The sequence below is a fragment of the Bombus vosnesenskii genome, unplaced genomic scaffold (genome assembly GCF_011952255.1).
Source record: "Bombus vosnesenskii isolate JDL3184/JDL3185 unplaced genomic scaffold, Bvos_JDL3184-5_v1.1 scf7180000014105, whole genome shotgun sequence".
Classification (NCBI taxonomy): domain Eukaryota; kingdom Metazoa; phylum Arthropoda; class Insecta; order Hymenoptera; family Apidae; genus Bombus; species Bombus vosnesenskii.
Genome location: NW_022883371.1, coordinates 2,783,956 through 2,807,918, shown reverse-complemented (window position 1 = coordinate 2,807,918; position 23,963 = coordinate 2,783,956). Strand labels below are relative to the sequence as shown.

Genomic DNA, 23,963 nt, shown 5'->3' with positions numbered 1-23,963 from the left:
AACTGGCAGCTCTTTAGAGAAGTCTTTACACACTCAACTTCAGCCTTAACTCCACTAAAAACTAAGAAAGAAATCGAAGCAGCCACGGAATACTTAAACACGAGCATAATAAACGCAATCCGCCTCTCCACACCGACAAAGCCATCTAACAGCAAACAAGAATATCCTCAATATATACTAAAAAAAATAGCAGAAAAGCGTAGACTAAGAAGAGTATGGCAGACCCATAGAACACCGGAGGACAAACGCAAACTTAACAACGCAACTAGAAAGCTATCCAGAACCTTAAGAAACTATAAAAACGACTGTTTCCATAAATACCTCGCCAGCTTATCCCCCACAGCCGACGCCAACTACTCACTATGGAAGGCCTCCAGGAAACTCACACGCCCCCCACAAATAATCCCACCTATCCGCCGTCCGCAAGGTGGATGGGCGCAAAGCCCTATAGAAAAAGCCGACCTGTTTGCTAAATACTTGTCTAAAGTATTCAAACCCCATTCCCCCAAAGCTGCCGCGGACGTTACTGAATACCTGCACACCCCCTTCCAAATGTCCCCTCCTATCGAACCCTTCTCCTCTGCAGAGACTGTAGAAACAATCAGTCGCCTAAACCCCCAGAAAGCAGCAGGACACGACCTAATAGGCAATAAAGCAATCAAGGAACTTCCCACAAAAGGGATAGCACTCATCACATCGATTTTTAATGCTATCCTTCGCCTGGAACACTATCCTAAGGCCTGGAAAATCTCATTGATTACCCTCATCCCTAAACCCGGTAAACCGATATACGAAACCTGCTCCTATCGCCCAATCAGTCTTTTACCTACCCTGTCTAAACTATTCGAGAAGATGCTCACGAATCGACTCCTTCCACTTCTAGAGAACTTGAAAACACTCCCAGATCACCAATTCGGCTTCCGAAAACAACATTCAACAGTAGAGCAAATCCACCGCATAACCCATACGATCAGCCAAACACTCGAAAAGAATAAATATTGCTCAGCGGCTTTCCTAGACATCCAACAGGCATTCGACAAAGTATGGCATGAAGGGCTACTATACAAGCTTAAAAAGATCCTACCTCACCTCTACTACTCCATCCTAAACTCCTACCTAACCAATAGACAATTCATGGTTAAATGCCTAGACGCCACTTCCGCAACATTCCCAATAGAATCCGGCATACCCCAAGGTAGTGTCCTCGGACCCCTACTGTACTCCATCTACACTGCCGACCTACCTATATCAAACGATATAACAATAGCGACATTTGCAGACGACACAGCGCTATTAGCTACCCACGCAGACCCGGTAATAGCCTCATCCACTCTCCAGCGAAGTCTCGACTCCATGGAAAAGTGGTTTCACAAATGGGGCTTCAAAGTCAACGAAAAGAAATCCTCACATGTAACCTTCACGCTCCGAAAACAAACCTGCCCCCAGGTCACCATCAACAATGCAACAGTTCCTAGCAGGGACTCAGTCCGATACCTGGGCATGATCCTGGACAGGAGACTAACGTGGAAGACACACATCTCAGATAAAACGAAGCAATTAAAGGACAAACTAAAAAAGCTCTATTGGCTCACGGGCCGACGTTCCAAACTAAACATACAGAATAAAATTACCCTCTACAAGACCGTAATAAAACCTGTCTGTACCTACGGAATCCAACTATGGGGAACAGCAAGTAACTCCAACATCGAAATACTTCAACGCTTCCAATCAAAAACGCTAAGATCCTTAATAGACGCACCTTGGTATGTTACCAACGAAACCATCCATCGCAACCTCAAGATACCCACAGTCGAAGAGGAAATAGCAAAATATAGCGACAGATATAGCAAAAGAGTCAACAAACACCGAAACCCCCTAATCACTGGACTACTTGATACGACGGACCAGATTCGCAGGCTGAAGAGGCACTACCCGCTAGACCTAAACGCTAGATTCATTTAGTTATCCAAATTAAGCATATGCACTTACTTATAATACTTATAAATTATACCTATCTATAATAAGTATTAACTTATTGTAAATAAACAGCCATGTCACTGCGCCACGCCAGAAAAATTACTGAAAATTCTCAACGCGAGAATTGATTGTAATTTCAACTAATAAATAAAAAAAAAAAAATGTCACTGCGCCACGCCAGAAAAATTACTGAAAATTCTCAACGCAAGAATTGATTGTAATTTCAACAAATAAATAAAAAAAAAAAAATTTCCCTAGCTGTTGAGTTTGGCTCTAGGATGGGGGCCGGGCATTGTCCCTAGCGCCATCCCCCTTCTAGTCGCGGTCCGTTGGGACGGCGATGAAGCGGCTCTAGGCCGCCTGACCGCCATCCCTCTCCATCGCTCCTTTGCGGGCATAACCCGTTCGCAAAAGAGGCGGACAGCCTCGTATTCCTGCGACTTATTCTCTATCTTTAGAATAGTCAACATCTTTTACCGTTTCTACTCTTAGACGAATCGCGTACATAATTTATACATACGCATCAGTGTATATTCAATTGTGATTATTGAATTCATAATCTTTGATAAAAAGAAAGTTAATAGTTGTGTTACGGCTCAACCTTCTTGTTTTTATCATCTAAGCCTCAAGTTTACGTGACATTCTCGTCGTTGCCAAGAAATTTGCAGTTCACGACCCAGGAAGTGTCGTGGACCATATAACGTCAATTCACATCAGAGACCAGGCCACACACCGCGAACAGGATGGCACCCCGATGTCTGCACATCCTTGGCGCGTACCCTCAATAGTCTTAAGTACCCACCAGGGGTCTTGGAATTTTCATAGTTAAGGTCCTTCGGACCAAGCGAGTATTTCTTGTTTTAGATTCCCTTTTACGTTTATTGTCTATCACGTATTAACCTAGAAAGTTGGTTCTCTTCACATTTAGTATGTTCCGTTAGCAACTTTCTCGCGAGGGCGGCTAAAACCCTTCCTGGGCCACTAACCGTCTTACTATTCAATCGGAAACGGTGTCTACTATCCTCACTTCCTTAACCAAAATTGTCATCAACAAATCCGATAGTTCAGTGTCCTCAGACACACCGACCCCTAGCCTTCCTCAGACACAGTATCGTCAGTAACACTCACTTATTCTGTATCCTTAGAATAGTCAACATATCTTTACCGGTCCTACCCTTATAACAGTCGCGTACTTAACGTATAATTGTAACTAAGTCCTACATAACGTGGTTGGAGTGAATTGTGATTTATGTTAATTCAGTGTGTATTACATCGTGATTGCTGAATTCATAATAAAGTTTAATTAAGGCAAAATTAATAGTTGTGTTACGACTCAGCTATTTTATTTCATCAACCAACCCTTAAGTTTACGTGACAATCACCTCGAAGTGTCGTTGAACACCTACATAAGCTGTTATGCTATTATTGTTTTATTATTGTACTATCGTGGAAAAATCATTAAAGAAAACCCGATGAACTACAGTGCAGGAAAAAAAGCAAAGTGCAGACGGTCCAGGAACCACGCGAAATCCGAATAGGCCACGCGACCCAGCAATATGCCCATGGCCTTTTAGGAAAATAGGTACTTGAAAAAGGATCAACGACAGTTACGAAACACGTGTCCGTGGTAGGAATACTAAAACTGATAAAAAAGGATGTTTTGGTGGAGAGAGTTAGTCAGTTGTATTAGATCATTTTTTTTTTATTTGGTAGACTTTTTACAATCAATTCTCGTTGAGAATTATAAGTAAATTACTTTGGTGTGGTACTGAAACTTGGATTATAAGAGTTTATAGTATGTTTGATTCTAGTTGCATCTAATGCTTAAATCTAAGGGTATTGTCTTGTAGTAGATCATGAGTTGGAGTAGATCATGAGTTAGGAGTTAGTCACGAGTCGTGAGTAGTCAGTTGCGAGTTGTGAGTTGTCACTCAGAAGTTAATTAGTTGTACCAATTTTAATTGTTTTAGTTGTATTACATTACTACATTAAGAAGTAGCTTTAATTAAATAATCATAGCTTCCTGTCTCATCACTGTGAATAAATCTATCAAATAAATAAAGTTACTATATTATATTATATTACATTATGTTACGAATAAAGCGTTCTCATACGAGATTTTGTTTTCTGAGAAAATTCGTTCTAAATATATCTCGTAATTTCCTTCCTCAATCTTACGCTAAAGATCTCCTAAAACATTAAAATTTCTTTTCTTGGTTAAAATGAAATCGAGATTGTGACGTAAAAAATTCAAGGATCGCAAGAGAGTTAAAGTATGTACAAATATTCGAGATTAGCGTCTAAAGCCACTTTTTTAAAAAAAAATAGGGTGTCGCGTGAAAATATTTTATTCTATGCTCCCCGATTTATCTTTTAATTAGAATTACTTTCTTCTTATCGGTTATATCATCGATTCAGGACACCCTATGTTTCAAACGATTCTCTAGAAGGAGAAAACGAGGGAAAATACGTCCCGAATACTTATTTTAAGCTAGTTATGTATACCGATCTGAAACTTCTATAACTACAATTACTACATCAGTAGCTTCTGTCAACTCAAAGGTTTCCTCACTAATTCAACATTAATGACGCTCTGTAACTTTAAACTTCATTACCAATTGAGTTACCTCAACAAATTTCCACAACGGAATATTACGTTATGAAGCTTTTTCAACGTTAATTTAATCTCAACTGATAATTTTTTTTCGATTGAATTTCCATTTCGTTAATTGCGTCACGTTTACGAGCAACGGAAACCTTTGTCGTCCATTGGATTTTGAATTTGATTTGGATTTTTCAGCATGTTGGCGGTCCACCAGAAATTCGCTAATAAAAATCGCCTTTAACAGGATGACACAATGAAGCGTAGCTTTTCGGATTTTGATCTGTTTTCATTGAAAATACGTTGTACGTCGTGGTTTTCGATCTATCTCTGAATTTCGGGAGGAGAACATCACTTTAAGAGATAATATTGTAGGAGTCGGAAGGGGAGAAATTTTCCACGTTGGTGCGCGCGTATCTTGCTTCCCCTCGGATTGGTCTGTGACCTTTGTTCTTACCATTTCATTCGGCCAACTTTCTCAGATTCCGATGATCTTGCGACGAATCTTGAATAGTACGCACAAACATGTACGTATAATGTTTTTTTACATTAATGTTTTAATGTACTTTATATTATTGTTTTTTACATTAATGTTTTAATGTACTTTACTTTGCCCAGCTGGATATTCGTCAAATTTTTCTAGCTAGTATAATGTATACGCACGTAGTCAGTTAGTTAGAAGAGTGGCGAAACAGATAAAAAAAATATAAATCAATTTAAAACAGGAAATTATTAATTTTTCAGCCATTTGACATCGACAGGATTTAGTCTCTTTTACAAGGTATTATTTTAGGTCTCGAGGTTTTCTTTTTTTTTTTTTTAGAGAAGTGAAATTTGAGTTATACGCATTGCTTACGATTTATACGCCTATCTTTTGTTAAAAGTTGAAGAATAAATTTATTTCGAAGATTGTAATAAAATAGTACACAGAAGGTGGGTTTAATTTAAATTAAATTAAGCGGTGTTGTGTACAGAATGTTTATGTAAATGACCGTCCTGTAAAGAACGAGATTCTTTCTTATCATAGAAAGTTATGCAAATAGACATCGAAATTTTTCTGTTATCTTTACCAACTCATGAAAATTCACGAAAATGTGCCATTTGTCTTTTCTATTTTACTACAAAAATTAGCGCAGATTTGTCCAAAACGTTGCATATTATCATTAATCTTCGTCCATTCCATCAATTCCCTCTTTAGTCATTTTTAGTTCGTAAACTATTGCACAAATAAAATCTCACAAATTACATTCATAATGTACTGAGTATCGTAAAAAAAAGTTCAAAATAACGCAACACAACAATCACCTAGAAATAAATCCCAACTTACACGATTACATCTGATTGCGAGAGATTCCAACTACGTCAACTTTCTTATTAGCACGCTATTAATGGAACTTATCTCGAATCGTCTCGCAGGTATTCAGGGTCACATTGCGTGTATGGCACGCTCCCGATCGCAATTTCTGGGTCACGAGTTACGAACGACGTATTAGGAATTTCGTATTTACCGCTGACGCGTTCCATTTTCATGGATCGATGTAAATCGTTTGATGAAAAGACTCGTGCTGTCTATTTCTTTGCATTAAACTGGGATTCCTCGCGTTAACTCACCCCTCCTTCGTCACGATCACGCGAGTTGCGTGCACGATCCTCGATAATGCCAACTCGACCCTCGTTTGCCGTTTATTCTGTTTTTCCCTTCTCTCCTTTTTTTTATTCCGCTAACTTCGTACAAGAATCTCATCGTTCATACACGCGAGGGTCTGTCTTCTCTCCTCCTTCTCCTGATATTTTTTCACTCCAGTCTGTTCGTTCGATCGCGATTAATCACGCGCTGTCGTTACGGGACCAATTCTAGGAGTGGCAAATATAGGTTTGACTGGCGACAAAGTGAACAATGAAAAATAGGTACAAAATAGATATAAATGAACGATGCTTTCATTGCCTATTGCTAAGTATATTGAGGGAAATTCTGGCTTTTTCCGATCCTTCCATTTGTACACTATTAGGCACAGAAATTAATGTGGTTTGTTTCTCTCTCTCTCTCTTTTTTTTAAATAAATTCACTATTTATTTATCTATTCGGTTTTTTGAATCAGTCGTATCCACCGTGGATTTTCATACAAATTTTTCAAAATATTATGTAAATAGTGGAATTTCAATAGAAAATTATGTTACCTGTCAAGTATCGTAGAAAACACTTTGGATAAAACACTTTTGGATGTTTTCATAATATGTACATTCTGCGTGATTCTGCATCTTCAAATGTATTTCTATAAATACATCAAAATCCGCAGTATAGTTGTAACTTATGTAGCGGCACTTGAACGTAGAAAAAGTCAACGCAAAATTCGAATCCGGGAGAGACCCATATTATTGAGCCTTTAATACCAATGATTGTTTTGGTTTACAAGGTCTTTTTTTTTTATTAACGTGGAGGAATTAACGTGGACACCAGGTCGCTTCTGGGGAAAAGCGGCGTGGTAGTGCCGGACTCCAACCGACTAAAACTTCCACGATGACCGTCCCGGCTGCGGGAAGGGGCTCGGGAACCGGTGTGAGCGATACACCGGTTCCTCTACCGGGCTGCTTTGCGGCCCCGGGGTGCTGAGCTATTGCCAGCGCTTAAGTTTGCACCCCACCGGGGGGCGCGGCGGACCTAGCGCGCCTCACTGAAGCGCGTCCATGGCCTCTGCCGCGCCTTCGCCGGTCAAACCTCTCAGGGTGAGAGTTCCGCACCCTCACCCTTTCCGCGGCCTCTTTTCGAAGCATAACTTGCTCACAGAAGGAGGTCATGGCCCTCCTTCTTCTCTCGCTTACCAACAATGCCTCGAGGATCGTCGGCGGCGAGAGGTCCCATCCGATTTCCGCGATGAGGTCGTGGCGCGGCCGCGGCCACGCCGGGCAGTATTCCAGCGTGTGCTGCGCCGAATCCACGCTCGCATCGCAGTGGTGGCAGCGCGCGGTCGCCTCCTTCCCGATTCGGTGCAGATACTCACCGAAGCAGCTGTGTCCGGTGAGCACCTGCGTCAGCCTGTAGGTCAGAGGAGGTCCGCCGCCGTCCAACCAAACGTCCCAGTTGGAAGGACGGTCCCGAGGATCCTTATCCCCCGTGCACCCGCTCTCGTGTCGAGGCTGGCGCGCCATCTGTCGAGCAAAGCTCGCTGAGCCCGAACCCTGACGTCGGTGCCCGCCGGGCCCACCCCGTTCGACACACCCCGAGTGTGGAGGTAAATCTCGCGACACCTCAGGGCCTGCAATTCGAACGGAGGAAACCCGGCGAGCACCGCTGCCGCCGAAATGGTGCGGAAGCCCCTCACTACCCTGATGGCCACCGTCCTGTGCAGCCTCCTGATCGCTAGGAGCCTGCGACGGTTGGTCATCAGGTCCTCTGCCCAGATCGGAGCTCCGTAGAGGAGCTTCGATCGTACCACGCCGGCGTACAGCCGGCGCACTCCGACGCCGGGCCCGCCCAGCCGAGGCAGCAAACGTCCTAAGGCGTTCGGCGTCGCCTCAACAGACGGCGCCGGGCACTCGAAGTGAACGCTGAAGGTCCAGTGGCTGTCGAGCGTTAGGCCCAGATACTTCATGCTGGCGGACGATTCTACCCCATGCCGTGCCCCAGACCAGCACCAACGTGTCGTCGGCGTAGCACGTCAGTGTCGAGTTCGGAGGCATCGGCGTCCAAAGCACTGCGTCGTACGCGATGTTCCACATTAACCGACCCAACACCGAACCTTGCGGGACCCTGCGATGTACAGCCCTCCCGGTCACCCCTCCGCCCCGGACGGTATAAACGATACTCCGGTCCCGGAGGAACGCCCGGACCACACCCCGCAGGTACGCGGGCACCCGATGAAATTCGAGGGCCCGGCATGTCCTGTCCCAGGGGATGCTGTTAAAGGCATTGAGCGTCCAGCGACACGGCCAGCGCCACGTAACCATGCCGCTCGGCCCCCTCGACAAAGGAGCGGACGCGGACAACAGCGTCGGTCGTAGACCGCCCTCTCCGAAAACCGAACTGGCCGTCGTGCAGTCCGGGCACACTCTGGGACCGATGCGACTCCAGGCGGGCAGCCACCACTCTCTCCAGTAGCTTGCCCGCCTTGTCCAAAAGGCACATCGACCGAAAGGCGAAAGGCGAGTCCGGGGAGCGCCCCGGCTTCGGCAGCAGGACCATCCGCCCCTCCTTCTATGATGCGGGGAATTCACCCCGAGACAGGCATCCATCAAACAGACGCATTAGTCTCGGGGCCAAGACGCCGGCGACGTCCTTCCACAGGCGGGCCGGGACTCCATCGGGACCCGGTGCTTTCCGCGTTCCGATCCTCCCAACGGCCCCGGCCAGTTCTTCCTCGGTGACCCTCAATTCCGGGCTCCACCTTCCCGCGGAGACACGTGGTTCTTCTTCTGGCGGTTGAGGCTCCTGCTCCTCCTCTTCGGTAGGGCTGCCATCTCCCTCGTTCGAAGCTCCCGGGAACAAGGTGCCGACGACCTCATCCAGGAATCGAGGGTCCATGCTCTCTGTTAAGGGAGGCGTCCATGGACGGAGTTTGTTCAATACCATTCTGTAAGGGCGCCCCCAGGGGTCAGAGTCGAGGCTGGCCAGAAGCTCGTCCCAGGCCCGCCTCTTCGCCTCCTTGATGGCTCGTTGCAGGAGCCTTCGCGCTTCGCTGTAGGCCTCGTACAGACGAGCCACCGTGTCTTCGTCCACCCGCCGCCTACGGCGGGATCTGGTGTACCGGCGCCGGGCGCGGATGCATGCTCGCGGAGACGAGCTATCTCCTCGGACCACCAGTACACAGCGCCGGCGCGGCGCGGGGCTCCAGACCGCGGCATACACGAATCGCAGATCGCGTGCATGTCGCGCCACAGCCGGGTCGCTCCCGCTTCCGCGTCCTCGTCGATCCTGGATTCTTCTAACCAAGCGACAGCTATAGCGGCCGCCGTCATGAAGTCCTCGTCGCGGCGGGTCACCGACCACCGCGGGAATCTTCTTCTCCTTCCCGGTGGGCCGATCGGCCCGCGCGCACCCAACGAACGGTCGCCTATCACGCCGCCAACCGCCACCTCCATGAAGATGTAGAGGTGGTCCGAAAGGGGCTCCTCCGGGGAAACCTCCCAACCGGAAACACGGCGGGATGCGGCAGGGTTTGCCCATGTGAGGTCCACTATGGACTCTCCCCGCCACGCCACGCACGTGCTGGACGACCCCCGGTTCATAAGCCGCAGGTCGAGTGCGGTCGCCCAGTCCTGTACGTCGCGACTCCTTCCGTTGGTCCTGCGGGAGTCCCACGCCGTTGAGTGGGCGTTGAAGTCCTCGAGGACCAGTGACGGGCAGGCGCCCAAACGCCTCGCGCAAGCCGCGAGCCCGTCCAGGAAGGAGGCGTATTCTGTCCGGCTGATGTTGGGCGACATGTAGACTGCCACCACTGCCAGGTCGCCCCATTTCACGGCCACAAAGCCCCGTCCTCGCTCGATCACCGAGCAGAAGGGGCTCCCCGCGATCCCGGTCCAGAACACGGCGACCGAACCGATCAGATCCCCAGCGCCTCGTGACACGTCGAGAATGCTGTACGGCTCGGCCACTGCCGCCAGAGCAATTCGCCGCTCCGTCAGGCTCTGGAACATTAAGTCCTGAGCCCGGCGGGAGCGGTTAAGATTGCACTGCAGGAGCAGTTGTCCTCCTCCTCTTCTTCCGCTAGTTTACAAGGTCTAGAGGCAAACGAACTCGGAACAGATTGTTATTGACGTCTTTTGTAATCTTTAGCCGCAGTTACAAAAGAAGGTTAACTTTTTGTGGTAACGTCCGTTGATATAAATGTATGAACGTGATCCCTAAATTATTATGGTTATCCTTTCTGCGATCGGCATAGTAGCATCGAGCGAGCGACGATTATTTGGAATAATATTATCTCTTGTACTTATACTGATTTTAATACAACTGACTATTACAAATTCATCCACTCGTTTCTTATCAAACAACCTACACGTGTAATCCACCTCACTTATTTACACACTTTTCAACGACAACAACAAGAATTTGTTTTCCGTCCTAATACTTTTATAATAGTGTTCGCTTGTTTTTCTTTCTCTCCATTTTTCTTTTGTTTTATTTAAGCGAATTATATAAATATAGAAGAGATCGTCTTCTGGAGTCAAATTGAATTGGAAGGAGATCTCTCGCGGGGCTGTTAATGTATTATTAATAGGGTGCTTTTACTTTACGTAGTTCCATCGTGAGTTTAAATTGAAACTCGTGAATAGCTACTTAATGTGTGATTATACGTAAACTACTCAAAGTATCGGGCGAGCTTTCACGGCATAAGACGATACAGATGATAAAACTTCGTTATACGATACGACAAGTTGAAAGATAATTGGAGTAACTGCTTATGTAGAGAAGATGAAAATCTGCAGAATTTATTGGTTAAATAGCGTTTACTACACTAATCACGCATTTAAAACACTATAGTATTATCATTGCAGTAGATTTGCATGTTTAATCCTATTTACCTTTTCAAACAAAATTTACTCTATCACTTTCTCAACATATTCATGTTATATTCATCTCAGTTCGACTCTTAAAGCTTCACCGTTGTTTCCACCCTCATTCACAAACGTAGATCAATAAACCATCCTATAACCCATGATACATGTCGATATTCTCAATCCTAAACGGAAGCACACGACTCAGATGACTACTCGTTGGAGGACAGTCAGGAACGAAAGCGTCGTTCGAGGTATAAAGGGTCAACCTCGTTCAAAATGGCATTTTAGGCGGTAGGTCACCTCTAAATTTTTGCCTAAACAAAAGGTCACTTATTCCATTATTCCCCCTAATCTATAACTTTTATTTTATTTTACTTTGTGCTTTACAATTTGTCCGGCAGGACATTTGGCAAACTATAACTTTTGACGAGCTTCACAGCCGTTTACGATTTGAATAATTAGTTGTGGTAAAACTGCATACCTAAAATAATCTTGGTAACCGGTCGTAAGCTACATTTTCGTGGTCATTCGAGTTTACACGTGCATAACGAGACTTTGAAATTTCATCAATTTTGCAGAGGCGTGGAATATGTAACGATATGCGATAGGAAGGCGGATGAATTCCAAGCTGGCAACAGTTTACGTCGTCATGCATATTTCAATAGGTCGCGCATCTGCCTATTCGATCAGTTTCCATTTCAGAATTTTAAGGGACACCATACGGGCAGATGTGCAATAACTCGCTGCATTCTGCCATTTTCCGTTCGATCGACGTCCCCGTGCCGGCTAATAAAGTGGAACGCTGCTTCGTAACAGGATTTGGCTCGTTCTCACCGAGGCTTCAAGTCCTTGCCGCAAACCATGGCCAATCTGTGGCCCGTGAGACGATTTACAAGCTATTAACGATATTTGAACGAATTTATGAAATCAATTTCTCGAAAGCCGAATTCCCTTGAGGACGAAAGATACATTTTTCGTCTACTATTAAATAGTAGAAATTCGTTTCTTCCGATGTTTCTTCCGAAGGGATAATGTAGCAAAGATAGGTTTTATCTTATTAAAGATAATGGCAATTCTTAATTATTATTAACATAAATTATTACTCATACTTGTTACAATCGGTTAAATTTCAATTTTGCTCTTATTTTAGCAAATGGAGAAAACGTGGGAAAAATCCATCAATGCCCTAACAGTACAGGGTTATCTTGAAAAGGCGATTCTTGTAAATCTTTTTAGTTTTTTCAGACTTTTGACTAAACCGATTTGTCAAGTAAAATCGCCATAGGAAATCGATGGTACAGCCGTTTACTTTGTTAGTCGAGCGGAAAAGGTCGAAGAGTAGCGGTTGAAGGGAGTTTCGTTCTCTCGGGAGAACGTGAAAAGTCTTATTGGAATACTCAAAACCCTGGTCGAGTGTCATTTATCGTTAGAGTACTTGTTGCGCGAAACACTTTGCACGGCGAGACGAAAGGGTGTAATCGAAGGCGGTGGAACGTCGTGGAAGATCGATAGGAAGGTGCCACTGGAGCGTATGGACCGCTGTTCTCGCTTTAGGAAATATTTGTTCGATGCTGATAACGTGAATCGATTGAATTTGAAAGGAAACTTTTCTAGCTGATAAAAACTTCTCTCAACCTTTCTGCAGCTTTTTAAATTAATTTAATTGTTTTATAAAGTATTTCGACACTTGTTAAGTAATGGTTCACGGATAATGTGCGTTAAATATAAGTTTATAACAACAAAATTATTTGGGACGGTTCTCTTTATTACAGTGTATCTGAAGTATTATATTATTTTTGTAATTTAAATATTAGTTAAATATTTGTAAAAAATGATTTATCGATATAAACGTATCGATGTGAATTTTGCGTTGAATGGTAATACAAATAAAATAAAATAAAATGACATTGGATATCGGTTTCAAATATAAATTATTATTTTGTCACCTAGTGCTTCAATTTGTTTTGTCATATACATGGCAGCAGCAGTGGATAATATTCTGTTTACCGATATTGCATTTTTCAACGAGTCTGCGTTTCGTAAATTGTACGATATGAAATTCTCTTCGAAAATGATGCAACATGAAATAGTTATTCGAAAAAGAATGCAAGAGAAACGCAATATTCTGAGTGATATTACATTCTAATGGATTAGAATTCTAATGCTTGTTTATCCAAAATGTACAGAAAAATTGATGAAATGTGCAGTTACCTACATGAAAAGATATGATCGTGATTATAATTCTTTTAGATGTGCTTTACCTAATTTTTTTCTGTCAATTGTAACTTTTAAATTCCTCGGAACATATAAAGTTATGCTGTGGAAGAATTTTTCAATTCAAATAAAAAGCAGAAATTCATTTATATTTAATATTATTCTATATTAATTATAATTCTATTTAATTTAAATTTAAATTTATTTAATAATTAACAATTATTGAAAATTCTCAATGCGAGAATTGATTGTAAATTTTAACAAAAAAAAATTTATTTAATTTAATTTATTTTAATTTAATTAAAATTCTATATTAATTATTAATGTAGATATTTATACTTATTATACTATATTTAATATTGAACGCATGTTGATATTACTATAAAAAAACATTTCTGTTTCTTCAAACTCTCATGCTCGCATACCAATTCACACTGATTGTGGGTCAACAAAAATCTATTTCTCTTCCTATTTCTTTCTATTTTATTTGACCTCATAATATCCCAGTCCACGGATAGCAGCTACTGGAGAAGGGAATCGTAATCATTGTCTGCAGAAAACGCCAAAAAATTTGTCCACGTTCTGTTCGAATCGAGTCTCTATCCCATGGTTTATTTCTAAACTTTCCCTCAGTTTCCGAACAAACAGATGAAAGCCTAACGCTGGGAAATTCATAGGAAGGAAACGTAGCTGGCAGTAGTTTCGAAATTATATCCTGTATACTCGCAAACTCGGATTCCTTGTTATGTGTGGTGGTTACCATGTAGCGTAGCTTCACTTTCGTTCCTCTGGTTTCCGCTCGCTGGCTTACCACGGGGTGAAAAGAAGCTTCAATGAGAAAACTTTCAACGTTATCGTGCTCTTATTTGTCTTCCCTATTTGCCGATTATAATTGTTTCCGACAAATTCGAAATGACTCGATATTTGTAACATGTGGAATAGCATAATCGACGAAATATGATTTTGAGAAGATTTTAATGGTTGGAGAATGTAGTACGGTGGCACATCGGTTTGTGTGTGTGTATGTGCAGGAAGGAACGTATTTATGTAATTGCTTCTAGAACCTTGTTATAGCATCTGTTCGTTCTAGCATATGTTGAAACATGCATGTATATACATATTACATATTCAGGCATAATCCATTGCAGGATTATGTTCTAATGCGAAGTCAGTATCAAATACAACAATTTAATCATTTGCGTCGTGTATTATATCATTTTGTTTTCAATTTTGTTTGTCTTTTTCAGACTTCAGATCAAGTGATATACAGCCAGTCATGAAAGTTCTCGTACAACTTATAATGATGATAATAAAAATTATAAAGAATATATGTGACAGGCAGAAACAATATTTTCCTAGCTATCCCGATTGATTGTATTCCTCAGCGTCTGTTTTATAGCATATGTTTTCGTTGTAACATACAGACTTTATCGATAAACATTGTCCATTATATATTATTATATATGTATATTAATATACATAGTTCATTCTAGTCTATTATTTATACCGATTAACAAATTAATTGAACTTATTCAACATGTATCAACTTATACAACAGGTACATCATTCATTATACAATATACAGTACATATTCGAAATTTAAGAACTTTTTTTTTATTTGGAAGAATTTTACAATCAATTCTCATTGAGAATTATAAGTAAATTATTCTGACGTGGTAGTATAACTTGAATAATAAATGTTTATCGTATGTTTGATTCTAGTTGAATCTAATGTTTAAATCTAGACATTTAAGAATGACATAAAATTTTTCTGGATATTTGTTGTGCATTTTTTTTGTAACTATTACTATCACTAGAATGTTAACAGAAGACATTAACTTTTCTCTAACAATTTAGGTATCTTCAAAATACGAAGTGAACTAAATTTAAATGAATTAAATAATGGAATTAAATTTTGCAAAAGTAACGATATTTATTACTTTGGTATGAATTTCTCTAATTCATGGATTCTTAATCCTTTTTGTGAACCAAAGGACGCCTGTATTATCTAATAAATTATTCATCAGTAACATTAATATATCGAATAAACAGCATCAAAGGATAAGGATATAGAAATATGTAACAGCGATTGTTACTCCAGACGTTATGAAACAAACGACTTCTTTATATTTTCATATTTTTAAGATAAATTAACTTCCAACGGGAAAAATTAGCTTCAGATTGCTAAGAACTTCGTGCATTACAATATTATAGATGGTCCATTAAAATGGAAACGTTCGCTGCGTTTAAATCTCTGTTTTCTCATTCTCTGACTGAAAGCACAGCAAGATATTTATACTGTGCGAGAAGCATTAACGAGCTTTCGTCAATAGAATCGCAAAACGAGGCGAACGCATCATTCGTTTCTGCTTCGAGCACTTTGCGTATACATCTTATTAACACAGTCAATTTTATGGAAATCGAATTCCTTTAATTCACATCGACCAAGAAAATCTCCGATGCGAACGCATCTGTGTAATTTCGCGAAACTGTGAATTTTATCGTTCTATCCTATTTTATTAAAAAACTAGCTTGAAGCAGACTCTTAATAGAGAATCGTAAAAAAACGTTTAATATTAACCTAACGCTGGAATCTAAAAAATTTCATGCTACGTAGAATTTTTTTGACGATTATTTTAAACGTATGCAGTTTTTTTTTTTACTTTATATATTTTTAATGAAAAGAAAAAATAAGAAATTCCTACAATTGCTGCTGAAAGAAAGTCAAAGCGGTGGACGAGTATTGAAAAATGGAAGAGAAGTCTTTTTCAGGCGCGCCTCTTTTCACTGTTCGCTCGTTCGTATGAAAATCTCGATTTTCCAATTCCACGAAAGGAACGGCGTTACTTTGCGAGGAAAATGTTGAATACAAAAACGAAAGGCGATTAATGTCGCGTGACTTCACAGCTTTTCGCGGATTTTCTCGTAAATCCGGCGTTTAAGATTCCGTTTATCTTTGACAAATTGATCTCTTTGAGACTCATAATTTTATTGCTTCTTTTAAAAGTGACCCATATTGGTGCGCGTTATTTTATTTAAGCAAACAGTCGGACAGAATTCCGTAAAAATGAAGTAATATTTTATGGTATAAGAATCGAAATGGCTGAAAGTAGAGTAAATAATTGCTAACACGATGGCGAGACGGGAACATTAGCGAGAGACAAATTTAATAAGTACTTTATGTTTCTATAAAACATTCAAACCCTACCATCTAATTATAAGCTCAATCGTTAAATGAAATCGTTACCACGGATTCTTTCAACGTAATTAATTTACATTAACTCACTTCATTTATTTAATTGATCGATTCTTATTACGAATGGTCTACAGGATTTTCAATTCCGAAAATTTCGATTTTTAGAAATTAACAGTTCGCGTAAATTTCCATATTTACCACTATGCAAGTTCCCAAAATATTGGATCGCCCGCAAAATTCGTTCCGATTTACATTTCGATTCGATATACATTTATTGAATAATATTGTCTTTTTTTTATTTATTTATTAAAATTACAATCAGTTCTCGCGTTGAGAAGTTTATTGAATAATATATGTGCCATTTTGTCCCACAACCTTTCTCCATCTTTCACGCAACTTAAATATTCCATCCTCCCAGAACCTCTCAGGCTTCTGATGAAAAACTTTTCAATATAATCTTTCGTGTCCTTAAAAATTCCTTAAAAATCGGGACAAACTTTCCGGGCAACCCAATATATAATGCCTAAGTATCGATAAATCTTGTATATCTTCAATAAAAGATTTAAGTAAATTTGCATAATTTGTAAAATGCATAAGGTTCCATTATCGATAAATATCGTAAGCTTCAAATAAAAAATTCCAATGGTAATTTAATTTTACACGAATTTTTATCGTATTTTCACTGGTTTTCTCATTAATTAAGAAACTTTTGAACGTTAATAATAACGACTCACAACACACGATTCTTTACATGCACGTAGACGACTGAACATGTTTATCCACTTTCTGCGCGAGTATAGTACATTAAATATCGAGACTGCTGAAACAAGGAACTAAACGATTGAAGTAGACAGTACCGTGAGTTGTCTCGGTATAAAGGTTGAAACCGGCTAATGGTCGATAATGGAACTGCTTGAATGGTGGTATAACCAAATTATACTGTCGACTAGCTGCTCGTGATCTGGAAAACAATATTCACAAGGGGAACGCATCATTATATATATAATTCAATGAAATCTGTTCTCGTTCCGACTCGTTGTTCTTCATTCGCCTCCCTATATCACGCATGTCTCACTCACAGTCTGTCAAACAATCGTCCTACGTGATTGACTGTCTTCTATAAAATCTGATTCTGTATCAAGCTTTCCAGAAACCATACACATTTATACTCGTAAGTATTTTTTTTCAGATTTGTACGTTTATTTTATATTTCGTATCTTATTTAGTGATGCATGGTTTCGTTTGCACTTTTGTAATCTCATGGTTCGATTTGGACCAATGCGATCCAATGTGCAAAAATTTGGATTAATATGAACCGATTATTTAACGCCAACTTATAATAAGAAATGTTTTTGTTTAAGCAAACAGATTTTTATTTTAGATTTTTATTTTCTATAGAAATTTTAACAATTGCAGAACGTCGTTCGAGATGAGATCCTACGATTACTCTGTAATTACACAATTACGTTTATTTACGTTCGCAAGTTTTTCTATAAAATCTTTTTTCAAAATATAAAATTAGCCGAATAGATTTAAACTGTATTATTTAAAATATAATGCTAGATATATTTGTTTCGTAATCAAAAGTTTGAACAAAAACTGTTTGAACGAATGCCGACACGAGGTGTGTACATAATAATGTTTTCAATTGACAGGATTTATCGCGAACGTGTCTTACTCGCTTCGTTCAGCGAGGAGACATTAGCGGATTAGCCGGCATTTGCATTACCTTGAGCCATCAGTTGTAATTTTCACTAGTAGCACTTATCATACCGTAGATCGAGCGTGTTTGTACTATGTTATTCACGAGCTCCCCATCCCTGTCTTGACAACCTTAAAACTTGTTAGTCCTACGCTTTGACAAACCGTTATTAGCGGCTCTATTTCTAATTCCATTAGTTTGAAACGCTAACGATGATACTTCACGACGATTTAAAATTGAAGCGTTATCAAAGATTCACAAATATTGTACACGTGATGCGACAATCTCTATGTATATACGGTTAATACGACGTGATTACGCGAACTAATGCCTACGAATTAGAACTAGAATTTTTTTTATTTAAATCACAATTTGTACTTTTTAATGTAAATTTGGATTTTCCAATTTAGAGTTGGAAGTAAATTTTAAGAGCAAACATAGAATATTCTGAATTGAATTGAATTTTTGAACTGTATTTATAAGATGAACGATCTCTGAGAAGAGGAAAAGCAGTCAAAGTACAAGAAGTACCTGCTCCTTTCCTCGAACCTGAACCTCCAGGGGTTTGCAACCAACGAATTCATAGAAATTTCGTGACCTTTTTCTATATTTTTCTATTTAAACTTTGATTCGTATTTCCCAAACTTGATATCACAACTCGATATGCGATTAAGTTTTTATGTTATTCTATCGAGAATTCCAAGTGGTACACGACGTTCCGTATCCTATTTCATTATACTGTTCGAACGTAACGATCCGGATTAAAATGCAATATTTCATGTTAATCGGAAGTGAATCGTTACTATATTCGTTTCTACAACAACTGATGTATTATTCAATATATCTCCGTGGTAACGAGCATCGCTAATTGACATATTTGGCGGTGAATCGAGAACCTTACCACACAACCGATGACCTTTCGTGTCCTGATGTAACGACCTTGACCAAACCGATACCTAGTTTATGAATCGATACGACGTCGTGGTAAGAACGTGATAACAGTTGTAAAACACGTTTTGACTTCTGTATGAAATTCTCTTCAGATGTCATAATACAGTAGAACGTTGATTATCCGCGCAAATCATGATACGCATTGTTCAGATGTAATCGAATCATTTTATTTTTATATGAGAGAAGATCATTTATCTTGGATGTTTTATAAATATTAAACAGAAGCGGAAACTTACGAATAAGAATGTAATAATTTCTTTCACTTCCTATTCTTGTTTAGTAATCATTCTTACAAGGTACAATCCCTAAATTTTCTATTAAACAATGCGCCGATGATCGGTCGTTTTGTCAATCGGTATTCTGGTATAATCGAGCTTCTACCGTACTTTATATTTGAAATTAATACGATTCTAAGAATCGTTTATAAAGATTCTCAATCGAAGAAGACCAGCATATCCAATATCGTTTCATACGCGCAAACATCGTTGATTGATGATAACAGCGTAAGCACATGTTGCTCCTGTATCCTGCAGAAACAATACGAGCAAAACGGAATCGCAATTTCAACATCAAGCAAAGCATCGAATAATTACCATTAGCCTCGAAATTAGTTTCAAAAATTTGATGCGCATTTGCGCACGTCGTTCGGTAATATCATACGCGATTCGGTTTCGACTTTCCCACTAAAATTACCATCCTGTACAGATATAACAATAGCCATTTACGATAACTAAATCGTTATTGTTCATGTTCGAAACCGGCTCGAGTGGCAGCCATATGAAATTAACGCGCTTTAGTTCGGTTATTTCGATGAATTGATCTATATGTGGCTGTTGCAGATGTTTGAGATGCATCCACCATCATGATGCCGTGGATCGTTAAACAAAGGTTCGACACCTGAGTAACAACGATTGCCGAGATCCGCTTCCACTTCTCGGAGCTAACCATCTTCGAGGACGAATAAATCACGCGTTGGAAGAGGAATGGTCCCTTGGGCCTTCGGCGTGCCTCTCGTCTTCGTTTCTGCTCTGGGTCTTATTCTCAATGGTTTTGTGCTACTCGTGGTTCTTGGACTGGGCAAACAGGTAAATAGTTGTTCTGACTGATGGATAATTCGCCGATACGTGATTGACAGCGTGTATCGAGAGATTATATTTTTATTATTATTAATTGGTTCGATGTACTATGTCAACTGTAAATTTTAATTTGATGAAAAAAATTGACTAGATAAACAATATTTCCTTGGTTCAAATGATAAACGATCTTTAAATTAATTACCAAAATCTATTGAAATCTATTGTGAATTAGTATTTATAGGCTTTTCAAACTCGACTTTCCGAGAAAGAGAAAATTCGTGTAGATATTAGCAAAATTGTATTTTATGCTGTCAATTTATTCGTGTATAACAAAAATTGTTGGAGAAACATAGGAGAATAATTAAATTAGCTACGTTGCATCGTTTAAGGAATCGAAGAATTTAAATTTGTATAGTATTTCCAACTGGGAATATTCTTAACGGGTGAAAGGGTGGTTGTTTGCAGACAATAGATCACTGACACTGCAGGAATTATTCAGGCTATCAGTCTTCTTCGATGCCTGTGTTATCGGCGACAGGAGACATACAATGAAGTTTGATAGCGTATGAAAAGCTGGACGATAAATCGATGAAAAGTCATTAGCTTTCAGCCTTAATAAGCGTTGGAATCATGTTTAGGTAAAGAGTCGATGAATTTCTGATTGAATTAGAAAAGTGTTTAGATCCTTAATGAATTGGCCACTTCCGAATAGAATCGAAGCAATTATGGGTATCGGTTGGGAATACATGTTGAGTTGTTAAACTGATTGTGCGCTATCTACTATGTTTGAATGCATCTTGATCCAGTTAGGGGTCACTATTGTTATAGACCCCATGGCAAACGTTCGTGCGAATAAGCGTTTAATTAATTTTGCCAAAGAGCCAAGATATTGCGGAATCTGCTACTTGTTTCGGTAAACTTTTCGCCATCCTAGTAATTAAGAATCCTTAAATCTAGTAATAATTAAAGATTTATTACGGACCAGTAATCACGGATGTCTGATTAAAATTTGTCAAGTTACCCTTTATAAAAGAATCATTAGTATTAAAGTATGATCTAACATCAGAAAATTTGTTGCAATTTAGGATACATTCACACATAACTTATATTTGTCCAAGAGATATGATTTAATTTTGTGTGATCTGTTTTAATTTGTATCACTAAAAAAATATGTAAAACGTCAAGTAGCAATCGTTTGATACAAAATTACGGAAGAAAATTAGTTTAAAATCCTGATCTCGACCAGCGAATATTGTCATCGTGTAGTAAAACTTATTATTTCAAAATTATGAAAGGATATAAAACGGTTGTAGGCTTCATGTCCTTGCAGATTTTTCTAAGATCTTTTTTTACATTATAAAATTCCTTTCGCACATTGTAGAAATTAATACGGAGTTGAGAGGTTTCGACAGAGAAATCTTGCGCGAGTTTCGAGCTACGCAAGATGGTGGCTAATCCTGTCTTTTAAAGCAGTTTCCTTTTGGGTAGAGAAAGAGAGCCACTCCTTTCGCAAGTATGACATATTTCTCAACGAAGGAATGAAACCCGCGGAAGGAAAGTGGCTACGCTGGAAATAGCCTTGTGCTTTTACGCGATCCATTTCAGTGGGTGCCACTGGCTGACCATGGCAGTTTGAACAACACAAGGTTGCGCAGTGGTTAGAAAAGATCGCATGCTTTTCGATATAATATCGAAGGTGGACACGTCGAATGGCAGCCAGCGAACTAGGTCGCATAAAATGCGCTCCTTTGCTTTGTGAGGCTCCTTGTCAGACTTGCTATATTGTTCCCCGCAAATACGTCCGGTATATGGCAAATAAAATACCTTTGCTATTGGAAAGTATATCTTCGATCGACTACGAGTTTAATAAAGGGATTAGATAAAAGTTCGTTGCTTATGAAATTATAATTTCACTGATGTTTGACGTAGAAATATCAATGTAAAAGAGTATTGGATTTTCGACACATTCGAACATTCTTTCTGCATTCTATATTCTGGAAAATTCTTCCTATATTAAATATTCTAATATATTTGATATGATTTTCTCTTTTTCAATATTATGTATTCTCTATTCTATATTTTATGTTTTATATGCTAAAAATAAGATAAAATAATGTTTACAGGCACTTCTATATATCGATAACACTCTCTTGACTAGCTTTTATGTTCGACTTTTACGATTAATATTTTCTAATTCAATTAAGAAAGTTTAATAGCTGATAGATTGTTTAATACATAAATACCAAAATAAAACCAACGATGTGTAAATTTATCTTTTATCCATTCGTAGTTGTTTTGTACAGTAGGGTGTAAAGAAGTCGACGAGAAGTAACGTTTAAGAACGAGGCAGAGGGATCGCGTGCAAACAGCGAGAAGTTTAAATTACAAGATCCCAGCTGGAAATTAAGATTGCACGGTGTACAGGAACTTTTGATCGCCATAGGAAAGTTTATTTAACAAGTTAACCGATGTCCGCAGACGCAGCAGCAACAAACCGCCAATACTTTGTTGCTGATACACTTGGGTGCAGTGGAGGCGGCTGTGTGCCTGATATTACTGATCTTTACTACTGGTTCCTGGCCAATCGCCGGCACCTGGTGTGTTTTACACGGTTTTCTTTTGACTCTTTTACATCCAGTCGCCCTTTGGACTGTCACTGGATTGAACTGTGACAGGTAAGCCTTTTACATACTCTTTTTCTCCTTTCAAAATGTTCTATCTTTATTAAACTCGTATTCGAAATCGAATTCTTTTATCGTCGAATTTTTTGGTGAATTTCTGATACACTGACTCATATCCGGTTTATATGTAGTAGGAATTTCACACAAACATTTTCGATAAAGTTTCAAAAGCTGTTCTATATTTATAGCACTTCAAAGTACGAAAATCATATTGTTCGATCCCATATTGTGGAAAAATATTATCTTTCATTTGTCCAGTTTGGTCATTTGTGCCAAATTTTAATTTCATTTAATCGTGTTAGAGACACAATAAGATGTTATGTAAAAGGAACAATAATGATAAAATTAAAATAATGTCTACAATAAGCGAACAAAGATTACAAATTCAAATGTCCAATAAATTATATCACGATAATGTAGAGAATATATTCTGACGCATTGCCATAATTAAGTGTTACTTAACGGATATAATATTCAACAAATACACATATTTAATAAATCAATTGGTTGCATCGCATCAATCAGCATTCGAAAAGCATCTGTGTATCTTCATCCATAAAGCGGGGAGGCCATCGAATTGGAAATCCCTTGGAAAAAAATCGAGTTCGATTCGGTGCCACGGTGACGTTCAACGAGCCTTACGTAGCACAAAGCTGCCAAGCTTTTCAACGTAAGATGTCAATAGAGCCACCCAGCATTCAGCCCCGATATCTCTTTGGCCGTCAACCAACACCAGATCTTCGATTCAATCAGAAACCCTTCGGCATACAGTCCCGTCATTGCTGTTCATATCTACGATTCCAGAGGAAGAGAAGGACCGATGCTCCTTCAAATTACATATCGTAGGAACGTGTAAATGTCATAATATCTCGTCGCGTCTCGTTCATCGATAATGAACATGGTACGGGACGTTTTATCGTGCCATTTTACTCCTGCTATCAGCGTCAGCAAAGTTGTTAGTATGTAATAAAAATGTCGAGGATATAAGAGATGGTGTTCTTAAATTACGCGAGGAACATTTCATGAATAGATTTAATACGGTGGTTACAGGATTCGATACACAGTTATAAAT

At 39.6% G+C, this 23,963-nt stretch overlaps 2 protein-coding genes across 5 annotated transcripts in view; one reads left to right on the top strand and one right to left on the bottom strand.

Annotated features, from left to right (window-relative positions):
- Positions 1-23,963, top strand: part of LOC117239722 (beta-3 adrenergic receptor-like) — a 92,249-nt gene that overhangs the window by 57,417 nt on the left and 10,869 nt on the right. For 2 of the 4 annotated variants that reach the window (XM_033505528.1, XM_033505524.1), the window contains exons 1-3: positions 17,503-17,652; positions 19,974-20,219; positions 22,689-22,885. In XM_033505528.1, coding sequence (XP_033361419.1) covers positions 20,118-20,219; positions 22,689-22,885 — 299 coding nt within the window. In that variant the 5' untranslated portion in view covers positions 17,503-17,652; positions 19,974-20,117. Of the gene's footprint in view, positions 1-17,502; positions 17,653-19,973; positions 20,220-22,688; positions 22,886-23,963 lie in introns of those variants that run through there. The other 2 variants (XM_033505527.1, XM_033505525.1) reach the window with 1 other exon arrangement.
- On the bottom strand, positions 7,621-8,169 carry LOC117239712. Its single transcript, XM_033505510.1, has one exon. The coding sequence runs from the start codon at positions 8,167-8,169 to the stop codon at positions 7,621-7,623; it is 549 nt and encodes a 182-aa protein (XP_033361401.1).